At 37.0% G+C, this 25,249-nt stretch overlaps 1 protein-coding gene across 7 annotated transcripts in view; it reads left to right on the forward strand.

Annotated features, from left to right (window-relative positions):
* NF1 (neurofibromin 1) overlaps nt 1-23,608 on the forward strand; it is a 225,415-nt gene extending 201,807 nt beyond the window's left edge. For 3 of the 7 annotated variants that reach the window (XM_032457663.1, XM_032457666.1, XM_032457664.1), the window contains 9 exons: nt 319-454; nt 1,698-1,855; nt 4,942-5,064; nt 5,465-5,595; nt 5,760-5,860; nt 6,944-7,086; nt 7,455-7,501; nt 8,842-9,058; nt 19,926-23,608. In XM_032457663.1, the coding sequence (XP_032313554.1) occupies nt 319-454; nt 1,698-1,855; nt 4,942-5,064; nt 5,465-5,595; nt 5,760-5,860; nt 6,944-7,086; nt 7,455-7,501; nt 8,842-9,058; nt 19,926-20,068 (1,199 nt within the window). In that variant the 3' untranslated portion in view covers nt 20,069-23,608. Of the gene's footprint in view, nt 1-318; nt 455-1,697; nt 1,856-4,941; nt 5,065-5,464; nt 5,596-5,759; nt 5,861-6,943; nt 7,087-7,454; nt 7,502-8,841; nt 9,059-12,775; nt 12,909-19,925 lie in introns of all 7 variants that reach the window. The other 4 variants (XM_032457665.1, XM_032457667.1, XR_004311794.1 and 1 more) reach the window with 3 other exon arrangements.
* Nucleotides 23,609-25,249: the final 1,641 nt, after the last annotated feature.

Here is a 25,249-nt window from a genome sequence, read left to right on the forward strand (position 1 = left end):
AGTCCTGCTCTGCCTACCTTTAGTGTTTGTTGGGTTCAAATGTACATTAAAGCACTTGACAAATAGAACATACTGTTTAAATCTCTTTGTACCTTTCATGTTTACATACAATCTTTCAAAACAGACTGTGAGCCTAATACGATAAACAAGTCTGTCCTAAGTGTTTTATATCCTTAAACTTCATTCTCTTCCGAGGCTCTTTACACGCACGTTTAACAGCTGTTATTCTCTTTAGGAGCTTGTGAGAAGTGTATCCTCTTTTAAGTCACACTTATGATTTATTAAATGTTTTGATCTTCCTTCTTTTTCTTTTTTTAGCTTTACTCACAGTGTCTGAGGAGGTTCGAAGTCGCTGTAGCCTAAAACATAGAAAGTCTCTTCTTCTTACTGATATTTCAATGGAAAATGTTCCTATGGATACATATCCCATTCACCATGGCGACCCTAGCTATAGGTGAGCGGGCTTCTCCCCCCACAATTACATAATTACAATGAGGTTTCAATTTTCTGTGCTAATAGAGGCAAGAATCAGAGGAATCCAGGAGGTAATGTAGAGGGGAACCTAGGGATAATCTAGGAAGACTGTAGAGCAAAGCTCATTTTATAAACATACAGTATTTTATATGGGTTAGTAGTAGGAGAGCTCTTCTTCTAATCTAATTGTGCTAATTAGTTAACATTAGTTTATCTCTTTTTAAGCTCAAATCAGTTGAATAATGGAGAGCTGATTGTGAAAGTATCAGGTTGCAGGAAAAGGCCTAGGGAAACCTAACATGAAATATAAACATTACAGGCTTAATGACAGAAAACTAAACTATACAGGTTTGTAAAAAGATATATATACCATCCACCAGAAATGGACACAACATTGTAAACTGACTATAACTCAATAAAAAAAAATTAATTGAAATATAAATAAATAAATAAAGGCAGTTTGCTTTGTAAAGAAAAAAAAGATATGCATACCAACATATTTATTGTATTTACTCATATCACACTTAAGTTATTAAAAAGTTTCCATAGTACGGATTTAGACAAGATAATCAAATTATATCCACTGTTGTACATGGCTTTGGGTAATATACTTTTCAATATAACGTGGAGAAATTTCAGGAAAATGGCATCATTTGGAGTGTTTTTGTTTTTTCAATTAAACAAAGGTATCTTTAAGTTTTAGGTACAGTATTGAACATAGGAAAATAATCTTGTATCAGTTTATCAATATCCCACTTCGTGATTAAAAAGCCCTCAACAGTTTCCAACTGAGATATTAACAGTGTGTGCAAAAGCTTTCCAGCATACTTGGTTTTTAGTTTCCTTATTCTTCAGTCATTCCTCTGATTATATTTCTTTGAGATATGCCCTTTTCTTATGGAAAGGAGAAAGTGAGTTTGTCTATGTTCCTCTTGGTTTTTAAACTGAGAATACAATCGCCTATTTAGACTTGATTTTGCCTGATTAAAAAATCAGTGCAGTACAATTCTGTTGAGTACCTACTACGTATAAGATGTCATGGAAGAAAAGTGGATACTTCCTGGGGATAAATTAGCAGTTTGTTCCCTAAAGTGCTTTCGAGTGCAGTTTTAAAATTAAATGATTGCTGTTACTGGGAAATACTACAGCCAGTTGGAAGGGAAAACAGTGGTTGTATCTGTCATCATGTTTATTAATTCTTCTCAATTGTTTCAATCTCTCAGGACACTAAAGGAGAATCAGCCATGGTCCTCTCCCAAAGGTTCTGAAGGGTACCTTGCTGCCGCCTATCCAACGGCAGGCCAGACCAGTCCCCGAGCCCGGAAATCCATGAGCTTGGACATGGGGCAGCCTTCTCAAGCCAACACGAAGAAGTTGCTTGGTTAGTTTATCTAAATTATGTAGAATTTTTTAGAATTATTTTTTAAAATGGTAAGATGCTTTCACTCTTGGAAAATTATTTGAAGCTGTTCGAGATTATCAAAATTTCTTATTTCTGATACAGCAAAGTTTTTTATGCCAAATATTAGAGAGTTTGATAGATCAGTTAAGATAGAGGAATGAGCATGGGAAGTTGAAACAGTGTTTTGGGGATTCTTAGACTCAATATAGTGGCTCTCCTTGTTTTATTCTGCCTTGGCCAGGCAGCAGGGAGTAAGAGAGATACTAGATACAAGAAAGGAAGGGTCTTGCACCATTCAGATGCAGGGCCTTTAACGGTATATTTCCCAAAATCTGAGAGCACAGTACATCAATATACTATGAAGTTGTAATAATACTATTTGCCATCTTTCCTTTAAAAAGACAAAAAGGTAAGGTTTTTAAATTACTATATTTTTTTACTATAAAAAATATGATTCTTGGAAGTTAAAATTGTTCAGTTATGTCAACATTTGTCAAAGAGAAATACACCTAAAATGCTGTGAGATGCTTTCTGTTTTCAAAAACTGAAAGTAGATAATGAGAGAGCCTACTGATCCCACCTCACCACAGACTGAATGCAAAGGTGCTCTTACACAACTGGCTAAAGTTTGCATTGATACTGGAATGCAAATATCAGTGACCAACACTATGAATGGCTCAGTAGGTTTCAATTATCCTGGGAAGTATATTTTTAAGTGTCTTTAGATACTGGGAAAATTTTTGTGTTCATAAGGAAATCAGTGAACAAACAATGAAGTATAAAATAACCTGCAGTAGACCATGAGAGAAGTTGAAACCGCAAATGTTAATCACTGTTACTGGTCACACAGGACTGTTAACCTTTTGTTTGAGTTCTTTTCTTTTTATACTTTGCCGTAAATAATCTTCTAGGAGTTTCCTGGTTACTTTATGTTTTGTAATTCTGAATTTTCATGCCAAGGAAGTTATAAATGAAAAACTAACTTCAGAGAAAATGCAACGTTGGATTCATTCAACCCATGTGCTAGATGAAAAAGTTACAGTCTTTGCCCTGAAGGAGCTGAGTTTGGTGGCTAAGACTTATAATCAGACAATTGCAACAGCATCCCCAGGTGCCATTTAAGTCATATGTCTTGATGAGGGGAAACTGAGAATCTGGGAAAATTAGGAAAAGCTACAGAGAGGAGGTAACATTTGAACTGGGTCTTAAAGATTTAATACATACTTGCCAGGTAGACATAGAGTAAGGAAGGCATGCATTCAAGAGAAGGAATAGCACGAATAAAGAAAAGTCAGGAAAAATAATTGGGTAGGAAATGAAGCTAGAGAAGGATTGGAACTAGATTATGAGAGACTTTGCTCCATGTAAAGAGATTTAGCCTTATCATGTATCCAGAAGGGATCTTTAAGTAGGAGAGGGACATTACAAAATTTTATTTTTAGGAAAGGTTTTTCGCTACTATGTGTAGAAATAGGAAGAGCTTTTTGGCAGGGGAACTGTTTAAGAGATTGATACAGCAGTCCAAGTGAAAAGTGGTGTAGGCCTGCACTAAGGCAAGAGCAATGGGAGAATGGAGAAAAGGAATCAAGTTTGGGACTTAGTGCTGGACTGTTGGGCCAGGTTGGGAGGGACAAGACTGTGAAGGATGTCAAAAGTTTCTAGCTTCAAACACTGGATGGGTAGTGACTCCATTCCCCGAGTTCAGGACTAATACATATATTATGTAATATGCATGTGATATATATGTAACACAAGATAAATGTAGGTTGGTTGATATTATATTTGAGATTCCCTTCAGGATTCTAGGAGTATATATTTAAGAGATAAATGAAAACATACATTTTGGAGTTCGGGAAGAGAGAAGTGGACAAGTGGCACATTGAGAATTGATGAGCTCATAGAAGCTATGGGAGTGGAAGGAGGTGTCCCAGGAAGAGTGCAGAGAGTAAAGCAGAAAGGAAGAGTGAAAAAGGTAGAAAAGCTAAATGTAGAGAGTGCTATCCTGATCTCACACAGGATGGAAAGCACAAATTGGTTATTAGGAAATTTGGTATTTTAAGTCTGGTTTTATTTTTATTTTATCTATTTTATCTGGATCCCCAGCCATGCAACTTCAGGCTAATCACGTAACTGCTCATGGCTTCCTCAGTTTACAGGTACATGAAATGAAGAGCTTTGGCTAGATCCTTTTGGGCTGTTAAATTATCTGACCTTGATATGTATGACTATTGTGAATATTTATTAGTTTTAAAACTTGAGGTTAATAGAACATTAAATTTCTCAAGTGTTCAACTGTCAGATGTAATTGGTTTCAGTTCTGGCTTCTAAAAAAAATGGTACTGTCAAAAGTACTCCAGATTTGTTCCTAGAGCTGTACCAAGAAGAATGAGAGAAGCCCTTGGAATACAAATAACAGAAATATCTAAGTTCCAAATAACCCAATTTCAATACTTTTACTTTAAACAAGAGAAAGATATTTAACATTAGTGTAACACATGATTGGAGAAACTCAGAGCCAAATGGGAGATGGTACTGCTCGCTATTTTTGAAGCATCTCCCAGTATATCTATTATTTAGTACTTTCAGGCATGCAAATCCTTTCTTCAAAGCCTGAAGAATTAAAATGAAACTCTGATTTTACCTACTTTTGGAAATTCTCCTTATGTTAATAACTCAGTCTTGGCACCAGCAGAATGCCTTAAATTGAAAAAAGGCTGTTCAGACTAATTGATCTTTGCTCCTGAACAGCACATATCTCTGTATTTATTATCAAATATTGTACTTGTTGGTGGAGTTTGGTTTACCTCCAGTGTAGTGAATGTAATCTCAATTTAATTTGGACCTGTAAGCCCATCCAGCAGAACAGCTGTGTGACCAAAATGCCTTGAGAAGATGAAGAAAAAGGGAGAGGACAGGAACTCTGCCCTAGGGATATGTCTGAGCTTTCTTTGGGTCCTTAAGTGAAAACTTAAACACTTTATGCCCAAACATTTTCTTTTTAGTATATTACTATTCACAGACACTGTGGTTAATGAACTTCCATATTCTGTAACTTTTGTTTATAGGAACAAGGAAAAGTTTTGATCACTTGATATCAGACACAAAGGCTCCTAAAAGGCAAGAAATGGAATCAGGGATCACAACACCCCCCAAAATGAGGAGAGTAGCAGAAACTGATTATGAAATGGGTGAGAAACAAAGTTAATAATTAATCTAGATCATTGAAAGTAAGATTGGGGAGTACATTGAAGCCATATTTGCTTTCCAGTCATTTTTTAGAATCATTAGGATGAAATACAGAAACATTTGCTCTTTTTCAAAAGATAAGCTATGCAGTCCTTACAATGACAGGTATCCTGAAACCTGTGTAGAAAAATCATACATGTGATATACGCCATTGTAGACAGCTAGCCAGGACGTTTGTATAGGTGCATAGTAATTTGTATGATGTTTATGTTGCTATTTTAAGTGGCTTTAAAAAGCTGTTGCATTTTTAAAAGTGACATTAAAATATGTTAGGTGAAGTAGTATCTAGTGTGTTAAATTCAATTAATACAGCTGATTGTGTTAATCCATATCTTACTGCAGAAACTCAAAGGATTTCCTCATCACAACAACACCCACATTTACGTAAAGTTTCAGTGTCTGAATCAAATGTTCTCTTAGACGAAGAAGTACTTACTGATCCAAAAATCCAAGCACTTCTTCTTACTGTTCTGGTAAGGCTTTCCACTTTTTGTAGGATTTTTTTTTTTTGGTCCAATCTACTCTTAAAAGGCCCCTAAATATTAAAAATATGAAAGGAAGGCCATCGTCTGCTTTTCGCCAAAACAGATAGCAATTCAGTCACAAAATAAAATGGTTTTTGTTTACTTTTTTGCAGGCTACACTGGTGAAATATACCACAGATGAGTTTGATCAGCGAATTCTTTATGAATACTTAGCAGAAGCCAGTGTTGTTTTCCCAAAAGTTTTTCCTGTTGTGTAAGTGTCTCCACTTGTGTTTAACTTTTGTGTCTGTCTTGAAGTCAAATGCTTTATGAAAGCTAAGGAAAAATACCACCCACTAGTGCTCGCTGGTTGTGGAGAGGGGACTGTGGGGTAGTGTGATACTGGTTTTAGCTTAGAGACAGTGGGTTTAATGGGATCTAAGACTAGTTTTGGCCTCTTGAATACAAAAAAAAACATTTTTTATCTTGTGATTTTCTTATGTTGTTTGTTGTAGTATTTTTCATTTCCTCACTTAGGAGAAAACTGTTAAGACTGCCATATTTAAATCAGCATACCTGTTCTGGTTTCTTTTTCAGTAGAGGTTTTGTTTTTACCCACAGCTGAGTGAAAACAAAATTGATCTCTTCTTTGGGAGGTGAATTTTACTCTTTCTTAAGGGCCGAAATAATACCGGCCTCAGAATGTTCAAATCTAAATAACCTAAAGAAACTTGGGAAATTCTATTCCTGATCTAGGCCTTCTGTGTATTATCATTATTTCCTTATTTTTGTTTAATCTCACTTAAAAATTTCAGAATTTTATATAGTTGGCTGATAGTTATTTTTATTAGTAGAGTATAGCTGAGTTGGAAGTAGCTAATTTCCTCATGTTTGAATTGGATCATATATTCCACCCGCTCCAAACTAGTTTTTCTCTTGATCTAAACTTGCTGATTCAATCTGATTTAGCATTTATTAAACACTGATTAATATTAAATTTAGTTTTAACTCCTGGGTACATATCAATAATCAGCAGAAAGAGATGGTCCTAAAGCATGCTGAGTGGCAGACAGAAGCCAACCTGGTCTTGAGCAAACAGTCACCATGTATAGTTAAACATGAGTATAGGACAGTGCTAGGTGGTGGTTTTTACCATATTTTCCCTGATGACTGTACACAAAACAAAAGACAAATCAAAAAAGCAAACACACACACATTCATTAGAGAAAATTTGAAAAAGCACTCATCTCCCTTCATTTTTATCACATTGTTCTATGGAATATATAGTGTGTTTTCCAGTAAATATATTCATTTAATTTTCCTTTAAAATGTTTCTCTGTTGACTTTTATTTTTTAGGCACAATTTGTTGGACTCTAAGATCAACACCCTGTTGTCATTGTGCCAAGATCCGAATTTGTTAAATCCGATCCATGGGATTGTGCAGAGTGTGGTGTACCATGAAGAATCCCCACCACAATACCAGACATCTTACCTGCAAAGTAAATAAGTGTACCGGGAGGAGGATGGCTGATGAACTTGAAACATGTGTGCTGTTAAAGAATGCACAGCTGAAGAATTCCTTACAAGGAATAGGCTTGTTCATACCTCTCTCTATCCATGCCGTTTTCTGACTCTTTTAAATATGTGTTCAGCACAATAACTGATTGACAACTTTTTAACTAAAATATGCTTTTATACTGAGTATGTTTTCAGTGAGTTTTAGTCTACTTTGACACTCATTCTTAACAAAAATGTTTTCACTGTACATGTAGGTTTTGTATATCATCAACTATATAACTTATTTAATTTCTGTTAAGATTAGAAGAGTGTCATGCTTGTTTTAAGAGTAACATTTGATTTGTTGCAGGTTTTGGTTTTAATGGCCTGTGGCGATTTGCAGGACCCTTTTCAAAGGTAAGAAAATATATTTTTCTCTATTGACAAAATGAAAGTTTTTATTTGTATTAGTTTGCCTGCTGTAAGAACACACAATATCCTGGAAACCAGAATGATTCACAATAAACACATAAGTTATTTTTATTAAAAGTTTTCTACCACAAGATTCTTTCCAAGAGGCAGCACCTTTAATATGTTTATATATTAGTTTTTACAAAAAAAAAAATTCAAATTGTGCCCTATACTGGAATTTGACGCAACATTGTAAAATAACTATAACTCAATAAAAAAAAAGTTTAAAAAAAATTCAACTCAATTTATGCTTGACTTTTCGGAAAGGTTTGATAAACCTCTGTAAACTTTTCTGCCCTCAGTCCCTCATGTAATTGATGATCTTAATGACACACTTTTAGGTATCTTGTGATTAGGAAGGAGCATTTTGTATGGTTAAAATCTCCCTCATGACCTGAAATTAATATAATGTTGTATATCTCTTTAAGTGTCAATTTTTAAAAATTACATAATTAAAAAAATTAACTCATGGAAACATTTTTCCTTTCAACCTGTTGTATTAGATCCATTCTTCCCTGAATATATCCTCATTTGCTCTGTTCAGCTTGCTTTTGGATTGGCATTAGTTGATGTAGTGCTACATAAATGTGTATTTAATTATTCCCTCTGTATATGGTCTCTCTCCAAATTGATTGAGGTTCCTTGAAGGCAGGACTTCTATTTCTTCCCCCTAGTGCAGTGTTGTAGATACACGGGTGCTAAATCAGTATGAATTGTGTTAACTTTGTTCTAATTTTAATAATTGAGTATTTTGATTTGTTTAATTATTACTGAATGTCTCTTGATATGCAAAGGCTGTCATTTAAAAAAAAATGGGCCTGAAGTCACAGAAATAAGTGTATCATGTAAGAATTTTTGTAGTTTGATTGCCGGTAGCCCTCTGAGCCCTTCAGTGTTTAGATAGTTGAGTCTCTATAAATGGCAGCTGGAATGATGCTCTGCTCGTTTTCTCTGTTTTGGAAAATTGACTAGACATCATTCCTGATGATTGGATTGTCTCAGGATTAATTCTCTTTGTCTGTGTATGGCTTTCAGTAATTGCAGGTTCATCTGGAAGCTGTAAGTGTAAGCTGAATAAAATTCCCAGTTGTAAGTCCCATAGTAGTCTGTAAATATTATTCCACCCCTTTTTAAATGATCTTTAGTACAAAGGAAGAAAAATAGTAAATTAAGCCCAAAGCTACAATTGAATTAATCTTTGTTGGCTTCAAAGGGGATTTAAAAAAAAAAAAAAAAAAAAAAAAAAAAAGAATGGAGCTAAAATAATTTCCTATTTTCCATTACAGCAAACACAAATCCCTGACTATGCTGAGCTTATTGTTAAGTTTCTTGATGCCTTGATTGACACGTATTTGCCTGGAATTGATGAAGAAACCAGTGAGGAGTCCCTCCTGACACCCACATCTCCTTATCCTCCTGCAGTGCAGAGCCAGCTTAGTATTACTGCTAACCTTAACCTTTCTAATTCCATGACCTCACTTGCAACTTCCCAGCATTCCCCAGGTCAGTAAATGTAATCTTTATATGAATTTGAGCAATAATATTACTATACCAACATTAGGAATTCCCTTGTTATCAATTTATACCAGATTTTGCTCCTTTTTTATCATGAGATTCATCTTATTTCTTCTTTACCTTGTAGATGACTTGAATTTTGGTTTCTGTAAAGCTTTCTACTTTCAAATAGTTATACAGAAGATAGTGAAATGTTTAGAACATATACACATAGTGTTCCAAGGTTGATAAGTTTTTAGTTTAGGCAGTAAAAGTAACCTAAGGTACATTGTTACCCTGTAAGTGAACAGAATATAATTCCCTTACTAGATGCACTAACTTTGCCCTAGTTCTTCTGTGTCTCTGATACAGCAAACTTTATCCAAAAAAATGCACAAAGTATAGTAGTGCCCCACTTCCCTGCTGCCAGCAACAGCCTGAAAATCTAAGAGTAAATAAACCAACAGACAAAAAAAGCCACCTCAAGAATATAACATCTTAAAGCCCATAAGCATATTCCTTACTCTGGAGTCACTCTTAGGTCCAAGTGGGGAAGGTATACCAATTCAACCTGCAGCTAACAGGTGGGTACTCTGAGAAATAATAGCTAATAGCTCAGGTGTGGCCGAGATAAACAAGATGGCAGAAATGGCAAACCTACAGAACACTGGGCTCATTCAGTGTCAAAGCAGCTGGCTTCACATAACTCTCGTCAGCCCAGGAGGTGGTACTCAGTTCATTACAGAACTGATGCCATTGTGTGTGTTATATGATGTTAGTAATGAAGGAAAGCTTCAGTTGTGGTCACGTTTTCTATTCAGAAAGATATCTTCTAAAATGATTTTAAAAGGTTTGTGTTTAAAGTTCCATTATCTGAAGAGTTAACTTATAAAACACCTGATTCTATTATGGAAAAGTTACTAAATGTAATTAAGTGTTAACATGGATTTTCTTTTAAAAAGTTAAATGATGTATTATAACTATTTTGTGACGTTCAGGATTCATAAATAGAATTCCCAGTTTATAATCCTGATTTTGCATGAATATTTAAACATACATAATTTTGAAGTTTCTGAAGAACTTGGCAAATGTAATACGCAATTTATATTATAAACTATTAAGTAACTATATTTGTCTGTTAAGCGTTGGCCAACAACAAAGCTTTGATCAGCAGAGGAAACAAATTTCTTGATCCAGCATTTATTTATCAGTCACCTTACTGCACCCAGTCAGGTTCTTTTTCTCCCTAAGAAATAAGAGATATCTGGCCAACCTTTTTTCCACATATAGCCATGTTTATTTGCCCTCTGTCACTTATTCCCCAGAAGAGTGTTTCTCCAAGTGTAGTCCCAGCCTAGCAGCAGCAGCATCACTTGGGAGCTTGTTAGAAGTGCAAATGTTGGTGCCCCACCACAGACCTCCTGCCCAAGAAGCTCCAAGAGTGAGGCCCAGCCAGCAATTTGTGTTTTAATAGACACCCAGGTGATTCTCACGCACACTGGAGTTGAGCAGCGCTGCACTGAAGTGCGCCTGTGATCTTACCTCATTATCGGCATTTCGGCTGTTAAAGCCAAGGCAGACTTTAAGTTTACTTTCTTCTGAATATTGCAACCACTGAATTCTTTCCCTCTTCACCACCAACCCCACCATAAAATCTTAGCTTTTTGGAGTTTGAGGGAACAATAGAGGTAATTTAGTTCTAGGTTCACAATGTTCTGTGTGAAGCGGGGAGACTCTGGTTTAGAAGAGCTAAGTTAATTGCTTTATTACACAGTTCTTACCTGGAACCAAGGCCAATGCTCTCTCTACCAATTTCATTGCCATCAGTATCTATCGTCTTTCTTCCTTCCCTTCCCCTGCTTTTCCCTTTTTCTCCCATTGATTTGTTTATTTAGTTCTGTCTCATTGCCTCCATCTCCCTTACCTTAAGTCCACCACTCCTTTTCTTCTGTAGCTCTCTGTTGTCTTGGTTAGTCAGCCATGAAAGTTGATCACAGTTAGAAAATTCGTGGACTCTATCTATATTGATCCTCTTGTTTTTAATGTTTGATTCATTTTGACCAACCTTTTGCCTTTTGGGTTACTAAAATGATGTTAAACCTGTCAGAATGATTAGTTGTTCTTAAATTGACTCTTTCTTTTTTACCCAGACTAATTGTCAGGGGGATTTCTGCTCATCTTTGCCCACCGATGGAGACAATAAAATAACCCAGTTAAGACTAAATGCACCACTACAAGTTCTTCTGCTAGTGGATTAACTGCTTATGTACTGTGTTGGTTGGAAATTAGCCATATCATTTGCTTAGAAAAACAGTCCTGCTCTGCAACCTCTTATTTAGAATTGTTTATAAAAATCAAAGAATAGCATGTATGGTTTTGGTTGCAGTTTTAAACCAATGTTGCCACCTCCAGTAGTTCTCCAGAGATGGCTACATGAATAGATTATTAACACACTGTAAACCTCTGACTATTCTCAAACGTAATAAAATTAAGTAGAATAATGATGTTCAGCATTTCCTGTCTCTAAATTGTAAACTGTGTCTTTGGTTTGCCAGATTATTTTAGTACATGTTATTAGAGAAAGGGTTTGTCTTTTCAATAGTAACTTTACTCTCCCATGAAGCTCATTTGTATCCTTAAATTGCGGGCTCATCTCCATGAAAGGATCCTGATTTATCTAGCTACCTAATTATTGTGTTTTTGTCATTTGCTCTTACAGAATACATCTCATAAGAGTTAATACTTTGTGACTAGATACGCTCCTTTGTATCTTAAGCACCTTGTAATCTTACATCCTTATCTCCTCAATTCTTTATGGAGCTGAGTTTGCTGATATCAAAGGGTTAAAAGAAATGATGAATCTTATCCAGATTCCTAACTCACTCCAGCATTTCAACTTGGCTGTTTAGTTGTATAGAAACCAGAATATTTCCCTGCCTCCACTCCCATCAGCCAAGTGCTAAGCAGAAGTATTTAAAGAAGCCCTATGTCACTCCCTGAAATGGAGTGTAAGTGTGGCCATCAAATTCCCCAACATCCACCTTTGCCAGTCTACTGAATTTTAAGCAGGTGAAAGCTCTGTTGCTTTATGTGAGAGAGCAAAAGTTCCTGACTTGCACACAGCTCAACCCTTTGCTGCAAACTTTCCCTGTCAGTGTAAGTCTTTGTTTTCTAGATCTTTGGTGCTAAGCGGGATTGGCCACTAAGCTGGATCTTCTGTTTGATCTCCAATAGTCTCTGCTGTCAGATTAGCTAGATAAGGAATTCACGAACTCCCTCCCTGTCCCCATCAAGCATTAAACATTACTTAAGTAAATTTTGGTGATAATTCATCAGTCACCAGCTTTTGAGAAAGTGGTGGTCATTTACATAAAATAATTGTTTCTGAAAATGCGTCCTTCTTGACAGATGACCATAGCCCACTTACCTGTCCCCTTAGTGCAAGGAGGATTGGTTTGTAAGTCCACATTTAAAAAATACCTAAATGACTGTCTTCTGTCTCCACTCCTAACAGAACTTGAACTTGGTATCAGTGGAACCAGTGGACTGTACTCAAGAGTTCATTGCGTATGAAAGTGTGTTGTGGCCCTTTTAGCCAAATAGACATAAAACTTTGCCTCTTCAGATTTTCCCAAATGCCACTATGAGAACCTTGAAGAAAACCCATAACATTTATTCTGTGATATATAAGACTATTTCAGATTTGATATTGCAATCCATTCTTAGGCCCAGTGTAGCTGAGCTGGACGTGAATTGAAGAACCTGGATTAGAAGTAGAAAATAAAACCCATCTACTAAAAATGCTATATATGGGACTTTCTCTTGCTTAAGGCCAAGCCATGAGTGGTTCTCTTACAAGGTGAGCAAAAAAGCCTTGTTAAAAAACCATGTGAATGCTTTATAACCATTTCAAGTATGCATTTCAAATGCAGTCTTCCTGCATCCTCTTTAGATATTAAAGAGCAAGTATACTATAAATAAAAATTCGGTTGGAATTATATGGACTTAGTACTCATTAAAAAAAATTAAACAGGTTCATTTCCAATGTATTAAAATTTAATTTATACTCTACCCAGACCTTCTCATATGTCTTACACTGTAATTTAATTCAGTAAACATTCAAATACCTATTTTGTAGGTGTACACTAGGCACTCTGGAGCATTTAAAGATGAGAGAGACCCTGGTCACCAGAGACTTGACAGTTTTTGTCTATGGATCTCAGTATTGCATTTCAACAAAGGCGTTTCTGAGTTGTGTTGTTTAAAAAATTCTATGTGTACACAGATTCTTTGATTTTTAAGTACAAGATTAATACTACAGTTGTAGAAGGTAACCAAAATACCAGATTTTATCCCAAATTATCCCAGATTTTCATTGTTTACTATATCTAAGGGACTCTGTAGACCCAAAGGAACACGGGGCTAGTGGGACATGAGACCTGCCCTCAGAGAGATTTGAGAACAGTAACAGTGGCAAAGTATTCACAGGCAACTCTTTGGACCTCTTTTGTACTTACGTTGTACCTTGTACTATAAAGTATTCTGATAGTTCAAAGGGACATCTGTTTGGAAAAATCAGGTGATAGTGATGGCAAAAGTTTTACAATATATTTTTTATCTCAAAAATACATGAGGTGTGTGTTATGATTTTTTTAACAAAAACAAGACTTTGACCTATTTTAAATGTTTTTTCATGAGAAAAAAACACTTTAATTTTTTTGATCAAATTATTTTACTTACTCTTAGAGCATGAATTTTTTTAAAGCAAAGACCTGTCAAGTTGAACTTTAAATTCACTTCTTCTGCTTTATTTTGTGGTTCTGTCCAGGCCTGTCAGTTATTCAGTCACTTTGCTTCTGTATTGCAGACCTCTCTCCCAGGAAGCTGGGAGGATCAGCTAGAAATTATAAGAATTCCTAAAACAATAGTGCTGACAGCTGTGTGCAGAAAGGGCTGGTTCGTCAAAGTCATTTCTCCAAAGGGGATAATCACACTCCTGCTGTGTTTACCAGGTTTAGAATGTCTCCCTCTTAGAAGAAACTTAGAGGCCTCTATTTTGAGACGACTTGCAATCTCAGAAACAATTTTAATATTTTAGGTGACTGCTCATGGTATCCCAGACCTTTATTTGGTATATTCCTGATTTATTTTTTCTTCTTTTTCTTTGTTATTACCCTATATTTTAGGGAGAAAAATAATTTTAAACTGAGAAATTGCTTGGTGTAATTTCTGCTAATTTTCCATCTCATTTTTTAGTTTAATTCTTGATTTAAACTAAAATTCTTAATTCTAATAAAGGTGGTAAAAATCCATCTATCTGTAAAATGGTAAGTTCTACCATTTATTTACAGATTGTAATATTTAGGAGATTAATGATCAGAGTTTAATAATGAAAGCCGGAAGCCTCCTGAAAACGAAGGAAAATAATAATTATCCAGTATCTAACCGTATTACACCCTTAAAAAGTCTTATGGACATCACTCACTTTTGTTTTTCCTTCCATTCTGTGTCTGTGAAGCTTCTCTACCTTGCTCTAAATCAGCAGTTTTCATGCAGCTGTTCCCTCATCAAGGTACTCTTTACTTTTGTCATCTTTGCACGAAATACTGCTTACCCCGCGCTCATCCTGGGCACATGGCATGAGACTTCATTCACCAGCCCCTGTAAGCACAGTCTGCCTCAGGCACCTGAAGAACTTGTAAGGCCACTACTCTAAGGTCTGGTTGTTTACGGGCACTGCAGGGCTGAGTCTTGTCGCAGTGAAAGAGCTGCTTTTGCTCCCCGTGAAAACTGAATGTGCAGTCCTGGCCCTGGACTAACACAGGCAGGTTAACAAGAAACTCCGAGGAGAGTTAATTGAGAAAGGAGGGTACGTGGTTGAGGAAGAGTGTTTAGCTTAGAAAATATTTATTTTCCCCAAATACAAAGCCAACCGTGGTGTTTCCTTAGAAATTAAAGCTGGCTGTCAACCTGTAGAGAAAAAGAAGTGTTAGCAATTGATGAAAATCTGTTACAAATATTTTAAAAATTCTTATACTCTTTTGTATATCTAGTTCAAAATACAAATATTTCTAAGTATATATTTAACACATCTCCATCAGTGTATTTACATTAGCATACAAGCAAGCTATGGTTATTTTTTCTCCTAAGAAAACTTGTTGTATTTTGTGTTTATTTACATTAACATCAGTGATTTTATAAATTCTAGTATAAAATTCAAGTCCTGTGCGTTTGTTCTAAAACTCCTTTCAGTGCTTCACTTGCTCTTTTTTATTTCAGATATTAGGAGCATCTTCGTTTGTGTAGTAATTATCTTATCTATCTGCAAAATGTCTTCGCATAGCTTGTCTGATTCTTCTAATAGTCTTTCAAAATAGGCACATGATTTTTAATTGCCAGATTAAGAACTGAAACCAAATAAGAGTTCTGATCCAACCAGACTTGAACCTGGGTCTTCTGACGGGCCTCATTACACGTGTAACAAATGAGCCTTCAGCTTTGCCTCCTATAGACGCAATGAGAATTTTCTGAGAGGTTTGCCATGTTCTATACATGATAAACTGACCAGCGCAGGGAACCTGCGAGCGCCCTGTGCGGGTGGTGAGAGACTTGGGTTATTATTAGTCTTTCATTTTTGTTGTATAACTTCTCACAAATCACCTAACCTGTTTTTCCTCAGCTTCTCAAGAACTAAAAGGGATTTGATCCTTTTGTTATTTCATGAAAATATTAGGTTCCAGTTTGGGAAATCATTTTGGTGTTTAAAAAATAGGTGACTTTTTTTTTTAAGATTAAGTATTTTAAGTATTTTATTATTTGTCAGGCTGGAACTATATCCTGAGTTGTCAAAATAAACCTTGATACCTGCCTTCAAGGAACTCATGTTTGAGCAAAGGAGATAGACATATAACTGATACATGTTTTAAGTTTCCTAACTATAATGTAATCTGATCACTTTTTTTCCACTTAGTCAATTCACTGAATTTTGGCCAATAACACCTTTTTATTTAGAATTTTATCTTTATCTGGAACCACCACAATTCATTGAAGCACAGAGCTTGTTAATACACTGCTATGGAGAATTTCCAGCTTCTTCTGGCCTGCATGTTAGTAATTGGCCGCATCCTTAACTAGGATTTTAAGGGAATTTAAACTAGCAAGTCAGGACCACAGTGGTTTTTACCTTTATTTCATTTGGGTGGTGCCCTTTGGGTTTCTATCACCACATGGATTTTTGCTTTTGTGCCCACTGAAAGTCAGAGGGGAAAACCAGTGCTTAGGGGCATAGGAGAGACCAGGATGCACAGCCTCCGAGGGGCCTTGATGAACAGGAGTGCAATAGCAAGGTCTGCTCACTAATTTAGATGTCGTATGTACCAAAGCAGGATGGATCTGTCTCCATTTGGGCAGTCTGGCTGGTGATCTGAGAGTTTTTCCTATAGACTGTTGAGACCAAATCCTTCACCAGCTTCCAGAGAGGTTTTGATTTAATTTCAGAGGGTTAAAAAGAAGAATGCTGCCAAAATTCTCAAAAGTGAGAATTCTGCTTAAAAGCCAGGATACTGGGATCGTTTTGTTTGATACTAATTTGACTTTTTCAAGGTGCTATATTTTGATCTTAATGCTTTTTAACACTGATTTTTTAAAAAACCTTCAAGATTTTAATGTCAGCTTCTCCTTACATCCTTAAGGTAAAACATCTTTGCTGTGCAGTTGAGCTTAGGAATCAACACTTACAGGTTGGGTCACTACGTAGGAAGAACACACACACACGAAATGAATTGAGATGAAGATTGAATTTGAGAGTAAAACTGGGACATTAGCCTCTCACATAGCATTGAAGCTTTGGGTTATGAGTGGCAGTCCTAGGTCAGTGATACTTAATTTAATTTTTAATTAAAAGGAATGCATGCTTGTTAGGGAAAAAATTAGAAAATTCAGAAAAATAAAAGAAAAAATTCTTGCCCATAATCCCTCTGGAGACTCACACTGTTTATTAGCATTTTAATGTATCTCCTTTCCAGTTTCTTTATGTAGTTGAGGTCGTAGTATGTGTAAAACTTTACTGCTTGCTTTTACCTTTCACATTTAATAAGTGATAAATAAGGCTTTTAAATGTCTATTTAGAGGTCTGAAGGTGATTTGCTTATTAACAAAACAGAAAATGGAATATTCTTAGTATTTCTTCGAAGAAACTTTCACGCTAGTGACTTACTCTATGTGATTATAATTTATATAATTTAAATTCATAAGACTTAAGCTGGACAGACCCTTGTCCTCAGCTGCATTGCCACCTTGCAGTGTGTTAACTGCTTCCCCCTCAGTGAGCACAGTCTAGCAGTAGCAAGGCTGCACCAAAGGTGGGCACACAAGAAAGAGCCCCAGGGTGGCAGACTGCTGGCAGAGGGCCGCTGTCCCTCCCTCCAGTGTCACCCACTCTGTGTCCTTCCTGGTGCCCATCTCCTGCTTATTTCAAACCCTTATCTTTAAAGTCCTAGTTTTGCCTGAGTCTTATTTCCTATTAAGGAAATGACCCCAGATAAGGAACTACTGGACTTGAACTTGTAGGCCACATGCAAATTTAAGGAAATGGAATGTCCTAAATACACTGATAAGTTCATGATGATTTCAGACAGAAGAAGATAAAAATTTTTTTTGTCTTTTCCGGTAAAAATACTTCGCCACCCCACTTCAGATCAGCAGTGCACGCTTTTTGGTTCCGAATTACATTTAAAAAAGGAAGCATTCGGTTCAACCAATATTTGTTTAAAAAGACATCAACTAGATCTTATAGGAAAACAAAAATGAATAATAAATGATCTTTGCTCTTTTAGGTGCTTTTATTCTAGTAGAGAAAATATGTATACACAAGTTTTGATAGTATAGGCAAAATAGAAATGCCATATCGAAGCAGGGAGAAAGAAGGGAGGGAGAAAGTAGTTCCGGCAGGAGACAGAAGAATGCATCACGAAGGGAATAGAGATGAAAAAAACATGGGTTGCATTTTGTGGAGATACGTGAGGCAATTGAAAGAGCTGCATAAAAACACATCACAGGCTTCAAGTCGCATTCAAGCGATGATGAGCAGTCTTTCAGTTTTTTTGTTTCTTTTTTAAAGAGCTCTGGTGAAGATGCAAATAAATACGCAGAACAGAATAAAAATCATCCAGGAATCTGTTACCCAGAGAAAAGTTCTGTGAACATGGCCGTGTGTTTTCTTTTGTTCATCTTTCTACCCATAGGATGCGATTAGAACAGATTCAGGATGCAGGTTGCCTCTGCTTGGCCCCTGGGGAGGTAACTGCTGACCTTTGTAGCCCTGCACTCGCAGCCTCAGCCCAGTGCACTTTTTCATATGCCCATGGTCCTTTGATAAATTAAGAGGAACCTCTACGGAACCTGTGTACATCAGGCTGTGTGCCTGTGGATGTCTCATACTCTGAACTGAATTTAAGGCTGAATCCAAATGAAGGATGTGTGGCCCCTAGGAAGAGGTCATCACAAATCCATTTCCTTTCCATGAACCAACAAATAGATGCATGGGTCTATGTACATTTTCAATAACATAAGTACTTTTTGACTTGAAGTATTATTGTTGTCCAAAAATAGAAATTTTTCCATTCTCCAATGTAATGTGTATTTTAAAATTCAAATGGTTCAGATAAGAACAGAGTAAAAATTACCTGAAATCACACCATCCAGAGATAACATATTTTGGCAAATGTTTTCCCAGGCTTTTTTTTTTTTTTCCTGTATGTGGATTTTTTCCCCCCTTACTCCAAAATTATCATCTTTCTGTATCAGTGACTATCAACCAGTACTTAACATTTTGACACAAATTTCTAAAATGCTTTTTGCTTTCCTAACAATAGTTATGCCAAAGGTGGGTATAATCGGTCTGATTATTTTAGTAAGTTTTATTGAAGTGTAACAGACAGAAAAACACACGGATCATAAGTTTACAACCTATTGAACTTTTAAGAAGAAAACATACTTAAAAATCCAGCCTCCAGGTCAAGAAACAGAACATTACCAACACCCCAAGAAACTATCTTTGTACCCTTTTCCAGTCACTGCTTCCCTAGAGGTAACCACTGTTCTGTTACCTGTCTAATTTGTCATCTTTACTAATCTGATGAGTAAAAAATATCTTGTGTTTGCTTCTGGTTTCTTTAATGAAGATACTGATTAGATTATTTATAAAATACATTGTAGGGCCCAGTTGGGGGAGGTTTAGTCTCCTCTATGAGAGAAATAAATGGCATCTATTTAAGGTGCAGAACAACAAAAAAAATGACTTGCCAGAGTTGAAAAGAAGGTCAAAGGAAAGATACTATAATGACCTTGGTGATGTATTATTTTCTCAGTAAATACTTGAGTTCCTTTGGGATAGGCACTATTATTTTAAAAAATAAAAAGCATCTACCTTTCTTTGAAATGACGAATTTCTGTACCTTCTGCAACTACAGAATATACTCGGTGTAGAAACACCAGTAAGGATATGTGGCTAGAAGCTGACCTCTGCTGGAAGTTTCTGGTATGATTTGAAGGAAGCCGTCTTCCTTAGTGGCTGCTAGCCTTTCATTCAGCTCAAGCCTGCCTGCCTCTAGCTTTTCCTTGCAACTTCTGTTTGTTTTTTTTGTTTTTGTTTTTTCTCCTTATGCTGTTTTTCTGCTGTGATAGCAAATTTTGCTTAACAAAGTGTGAGGTTTTCTGCGTGACACAGTGTTTGTAAACATTCTAGCAATTGACTATTGAAATGAAATAATGCAAAAACAATATACCAGGTTGTCTCTCTAATACAAATCATGAGATTCAATCCTGGAGCTTAACACCAGAGGAGGAGGGATGACTGGCTGCTCTGTTTTTTTTCCAGGAATCGACAAGGAGAACGTTGAACTCTCCCCCACCACTGGCCACTGTAACAGTGGACGAACTCGCCATGGATCCGCAAGCCAGGTGCAGAAGCAAAGAAGCGCTGGCAGTTTCAAACGTAATAGCATTAAGAAGATCGTGTGAAGCTTTCTTTCTTTCCTTTTTCAAACAGACTTAACTTATACGGGCTCCTCACTAGTGACCCCTCACCACCGTGCTGTGATGCCGCACTCCATGCTTTATAACCAGCCCGTCCAGTCTGCCGTGTCGCCAGATGCTCAACTCTTGGAAGCATTGCCTAAATTTAATGCTGCTTTTTTTCTTTAACTTTTTTTTCCTTCTACTTTTGGTGTGTCTGATTTAAGCAAGTGTTCAGAACAACTGCAGAGAAATTGGGAGGTCAGGACACTTGAACTGAGAACATCCCAATTGTGAGAGAGGATGAATTCTTGAATACTGCTACTACTGCAGTGCCAGCTATGAAAGCCATTTGCACAGAGCTCTGCCTTCTATGTTTTCCCCTTCTTCATCATACAAAGTAAAGTGTTAGTCTTATTTACACACTTTTCAAGATAGAAGTCTATGGGAGAAATAATATTATAACCCCAGTATGTTTAATCTGACTTTTAGCTGTGGACTTTTTTTTTTTTTTTTTTTACCTTAACAAAACTGAAGGAACCATAGAGGTCAAGCCTCAGTGACTTCACACCATAAAGCCGCAGGCAAGGTACTTTGAGGGCGGGGGGGGGGGCGGGGGGGTTGGAGGTATTTAGTATTTTGTAGTGGGTTCTTAAGAAATACTAACACTTGAGTATTAGCAATAATTACAGGAAAATAAATGTAACCACATATATCTTAACATTACCGAATTAAAAGCGATGAGTTCTGAGGCCTTATCCAAACTCAGTCATCCAAACTAGTTTATATTTTTCTCCAGTTGATTATCTTATAATCTTTAAATATGCTAAAATTTGTTTTTTGTTTTTGTAAGCCAAAACTATACTAAGTATAGTAATTATACATTTTCCCCCTCCTCCTCTTCTTTCCTAAATAATTCTGATCAGGGTAATCAGTGAACAAAGTGTTGAAAATTGTTCCTCGAACGTAATTTTCGTAGATGGTTGCATTAGCTCCATAGCAAAATGGAATGGTACGTGACTATTAGAATAGCTGATGCTTTTATTTTGTTTAATGATTTTCCCAGAAACAGAGAGTATGGTGTATATTATCAAAATTTTTCAATAAGATATATTTTAAATGTCTTGTAATCTTTCCCCTCCCCTCCAAAAAAATCAGGAATTTCTTTAGCAAAACATTTGAATTCTATATGATAGAATTGCATTTAATCACTGTGAAATGACTGGTCAGCCTGCATTAGTGTGACAATAGGGGGACCTTAAGAGTTGCTGCTATACTGAATGGTATGGATTATCTTGGCATTGGAATTTCCATAGTAATGCAGATCGAATTTCTTTGTGGTACCTGCAGTGTGCAAAATAATTTGACTTCAGTGAGTATATTAGTATCTGGATGTTCCAATTTAGGACTAAACCATATTTATTACAAGAAGATATTATCCTCCTATCCCCAGGTTGCCTTTCTATGTTAAGATGTAATGGCTTTGGGAGGGGAGAAGAAACCTAGGGGAGGGGGATTTCCTGTAGTGCTATCTCATGAGTGGATTTCAGTAAATTAAGTTCCACAGCTAAATCAATAAATAATGGTACATTTAAGTGTTCTGATTTTAATAATATAACATATTTCACATTTATCCAACACAGTAACAATGTAATATGTTAATGTAAATAAAATTGCTTTTGATATTCAGAAATAACAGGAATTTAATTCTTTTAATTTGTTTACAGTCCTGGGAAAAGAACCATTTGCCAAAATAAAAAGAAAAAAACCTTAGTATTAATAGTTATTTTGACATTAAATTGTTGGAAAATATTGAAGACAGGTGCAAATAACTAAACTTTTGTTTTTAACTTTTGTAGAGGCTGAATTAGAATTGAATGTTTATAATATCAGAGCAACTGAGACGATAAAGAAGCTAAGACTAGAGCTTAGTTTAGAAACAGATCATTAACAGCCCCAGTGCCAAGGATGCCAAGCTGCCAGTAAGGTCCCAGTTCCCCCACAACCCAGTGCTTCTGGAGTGGGTATCACAACTTCCTGGCTCCAGGAGTAAAAGACAGATATGAGCCTTTAATCATTTTGGTTCCATGTTTTCCCCTCTTTGGTTGGTTTGGTGCAATGACAGTGGGTAGTTTTATGCTATTTTGCTTTTTCCATCATAACAGGAACTTCAAAAATTTACTATTAGAAAATACTGATCTTTCCATAAATGAGGCTTCCAAGGTATGCTATTTCTTAAATTTAGTCATTATTTCCCTTTAGTGTAATGAATGGCGTGAATTCACTTGAAGTACCTCATGAAATGATCTGCATTGCACAAGTCAAAATTGAGCCTTCTTTGGCGGAAATACTTTTGATCAGTACATCCTGAGAATTTGAAAACTTATTAAGGTTTAAAATTTACCTTGTTTAAAGAATTTCCAACTCTTGAGGAAAATCTAGCTTTCCAGTAACTAAAATGAACATGAGATAAATCTCTCACCAACATGCTTTCCCTGAGAAATGAAACTCTCTTTAGGCCTCATACCTGTAACCGACACAAGACACTCTAGAGTCCAGAGCAGGTTGTCCATTTTGCATAATCTGATATAAGTTGTGTAAAGTCATTTGTTTTAGGTTTGTGGATATTTCCCCTGACTTTTTAAAAAGGAAAACATGAATTCATCACGTTATTTTGCATGCCTGATCTCCCTGTTTTATCACCGCCCTGTCCCAGGGGTACGCCCTTGTTTGCCAGCACTGAGATGCAGTTCTCTGGCTTTGGGAGAAGTGGCGAGTGCTCTGTCCTTCATCCACTCAGCACCTGTTCATTACTGAATGCAGCCCCGTGCAGGTCCTGAGGACACCACAGAGAACAGTCAGCTTCCACCCCCAAGAATGGATGTCCTGGGGGAGACAATGTAAGCCGTCAGCCCTCCCTGCTTAGTGGGTTTTAGGGTTTGTTTGTTTTTTGGGTTTGTTTTTACATCCCACCCCCAACCCAGGCATAATGAGGCATGTCTTACTCAATGTTATGCAATGGACTTATACAAAAATTCACTATTAGTGTCAGCCACACAATTTTTTTTAATGCAGTATATTCACCTGTAAATAGTTTGTGTAAAATTTGACAGAAAAGTATATTTACTACACTGTAAATACATGTGATGATATATTGTATTATTTTGCTTTTTTGTAAAGCAGTTAGTTGCTGTACATGGATAACAAACAAAAATTTGATTATTCTCATGTTAGTATTGTTAACTTCCTGCGACTGCGTTACATCCTTTAAAGAAAATGCTGTGTATTGTAAACTTACATTGTATATGATAACTTCCTCTCTTTTCCATTTGGGCCCAAACTTTGGCAGTTCCCTTGTCTACAGCCTTGTTAATATTGTAAGCAGTTGTATGCCAGCAGGAGGAATACTGCCCTACAGACAAAATCCACCATTGTAGGGGAGAATTGTAGAAATCCATTTCAGATCATTGTTGTTCCCATCCCATTTTTTCCTCCCTGTGTATGTATTCCTCCCCCTTTTTTAAGTAAACTGTAAATTCAATCGGCTCTAAGATGTGGGGAGTTATTTAATTTCTTCACATGCAACAGCTCTATTTTCTCACTTCCTCAACTCCTCCTTGATCTTTTGAAACATTAAGGCCATTTCCTTTCTTTTAAGGATGTCTTGGGTTCTCAAACCACCCCCCGCCATGGGAAAGACCTTTCTATTTCCAGAACCTCTCAAAACTAAAAGTAAAATAACTTTGATGAAGTATGTAGGGGAGAAAAAAGCTTTCTTTGAGTCCCTGAGGGTCTCTGGCTGGGTCAGTTGAAAATTAAACTGACAAAGATAGATTAACAGGAGAAAAGCATACGAATTTATTTAGTATAAATTTTACATGACACAGGAGCCTTCATAAAGAGATGAAGACCCACAGGAACAATTAAACCTGAGTATTTCTGTCCTAGGTTTGATAAAGAGTGGGTATCCGTGTAGAAATACCTTAGGTCAGAGACTGAGAGGTGAGAGCAGCAAAGTGGGGGAAACCTAGCAAGGCCTGTTCCAGTTCTCGGAGTCCCTCTGTCTTGTCTTCAGGGATAAGGGTGTTCCTGTCCTCTGGGGCTAGGGAGGGTGCCTCTCACATAAAGGTTTTATGACCTATTTCAGGAGAAGAGGGCAGGGGGACAGTTGGGGAAACCTTCCTGCTTCTGCCATTTTCTCAAGTCCCTCAAGGTACCACGTTTTAAGATCATGTGTCCTGAACCCCATAAATGCTTTTTTAGGGCCTGCGAAGCTGAGAGGTGACTCGCTTCTTTGGGTTAGGCTGACTTGAGTTCTTTTAAAATGAGCAGTCAGAAATGCCAGCACACCCCGCAAGACCAGAGGGCATGTGTTAGGATCCCACAGTTCTCTCCAGCCTCTCAGCTCTCCCCTATAGAACCTTCCCTGACACAGCGTGTGTAAACACTGTCCGACACTTTCCCTGGCTCTGCTGCTGTGAGTTCTACGATTTTGTTTACCCCATTTTGTAGGCTACCCTGAGATGGAGAAGGAAGGCTGCCTAGACCTGGTGGGCAGAACAGAGCTGATCCTTACGAGGGCAAGTGTCTGGTATTAGACAAAGGGCTAAAAAGACCATGAAGCCAACACCTGCAGCTCTGAGGCAAGTGGTTGTCTGTTTACTCGAAGACTGAGAAAGCAGAGGAACCTCATCTGGAGCACTTGATAGCCCCTGCGCCCTCCCAAACCTCCAAGGTAGAGTGTGTGCACTCTCTGGGGATGAAGGTCCTGGGGGGGAGGGAGGGAGAGGGAGAGTGTGTGTGTGTGTGTGTGTGTGTGTGTGAGAGAGAGAGAGAGAGAGAGAGAGAGAGAGAGAAAGTTTAAAGGTTCAGGCGAGTTTCCTGGGCACCCAGGCTTAAATGAGACCATTGGAGTAGAGAACTGAAAATTCAAGTACAGTTGACCTTTGAACAATGGAGTTTGAACTGCCATGGTCCACGGTTGGTTGAATTCAGGGATGAAAAGGAACAGTGGATGCAGAGAGGTCCGACTGTAAATTATATGCCACCTTGTTCAAGAGTCAGCTGTACTGTCTTTTCCCTCCAGCCTAAAGCATCATAGTCAAAGTAGGGATGCCTTTGGGGTAATGACTCTATGGATCACATGGCTCCATCCCTGGACAGTAAGCTGCTCAAGAACATGGACAT

This window comes from Camelus ferus, chromosome 16 (assembly GCF_009834535.1).
Source record: "Camelus ferus isolate YT-003-E chromosome 16, BCGSAC_Cfer_1.0, whole genome shotgun sequence".
NCBI classification, from domain to species: Eukaryota; Metazoa; Chordata; class Mammalia; order Artiodactyla; family Camelidae; genus Camelus; species Camelus ferus.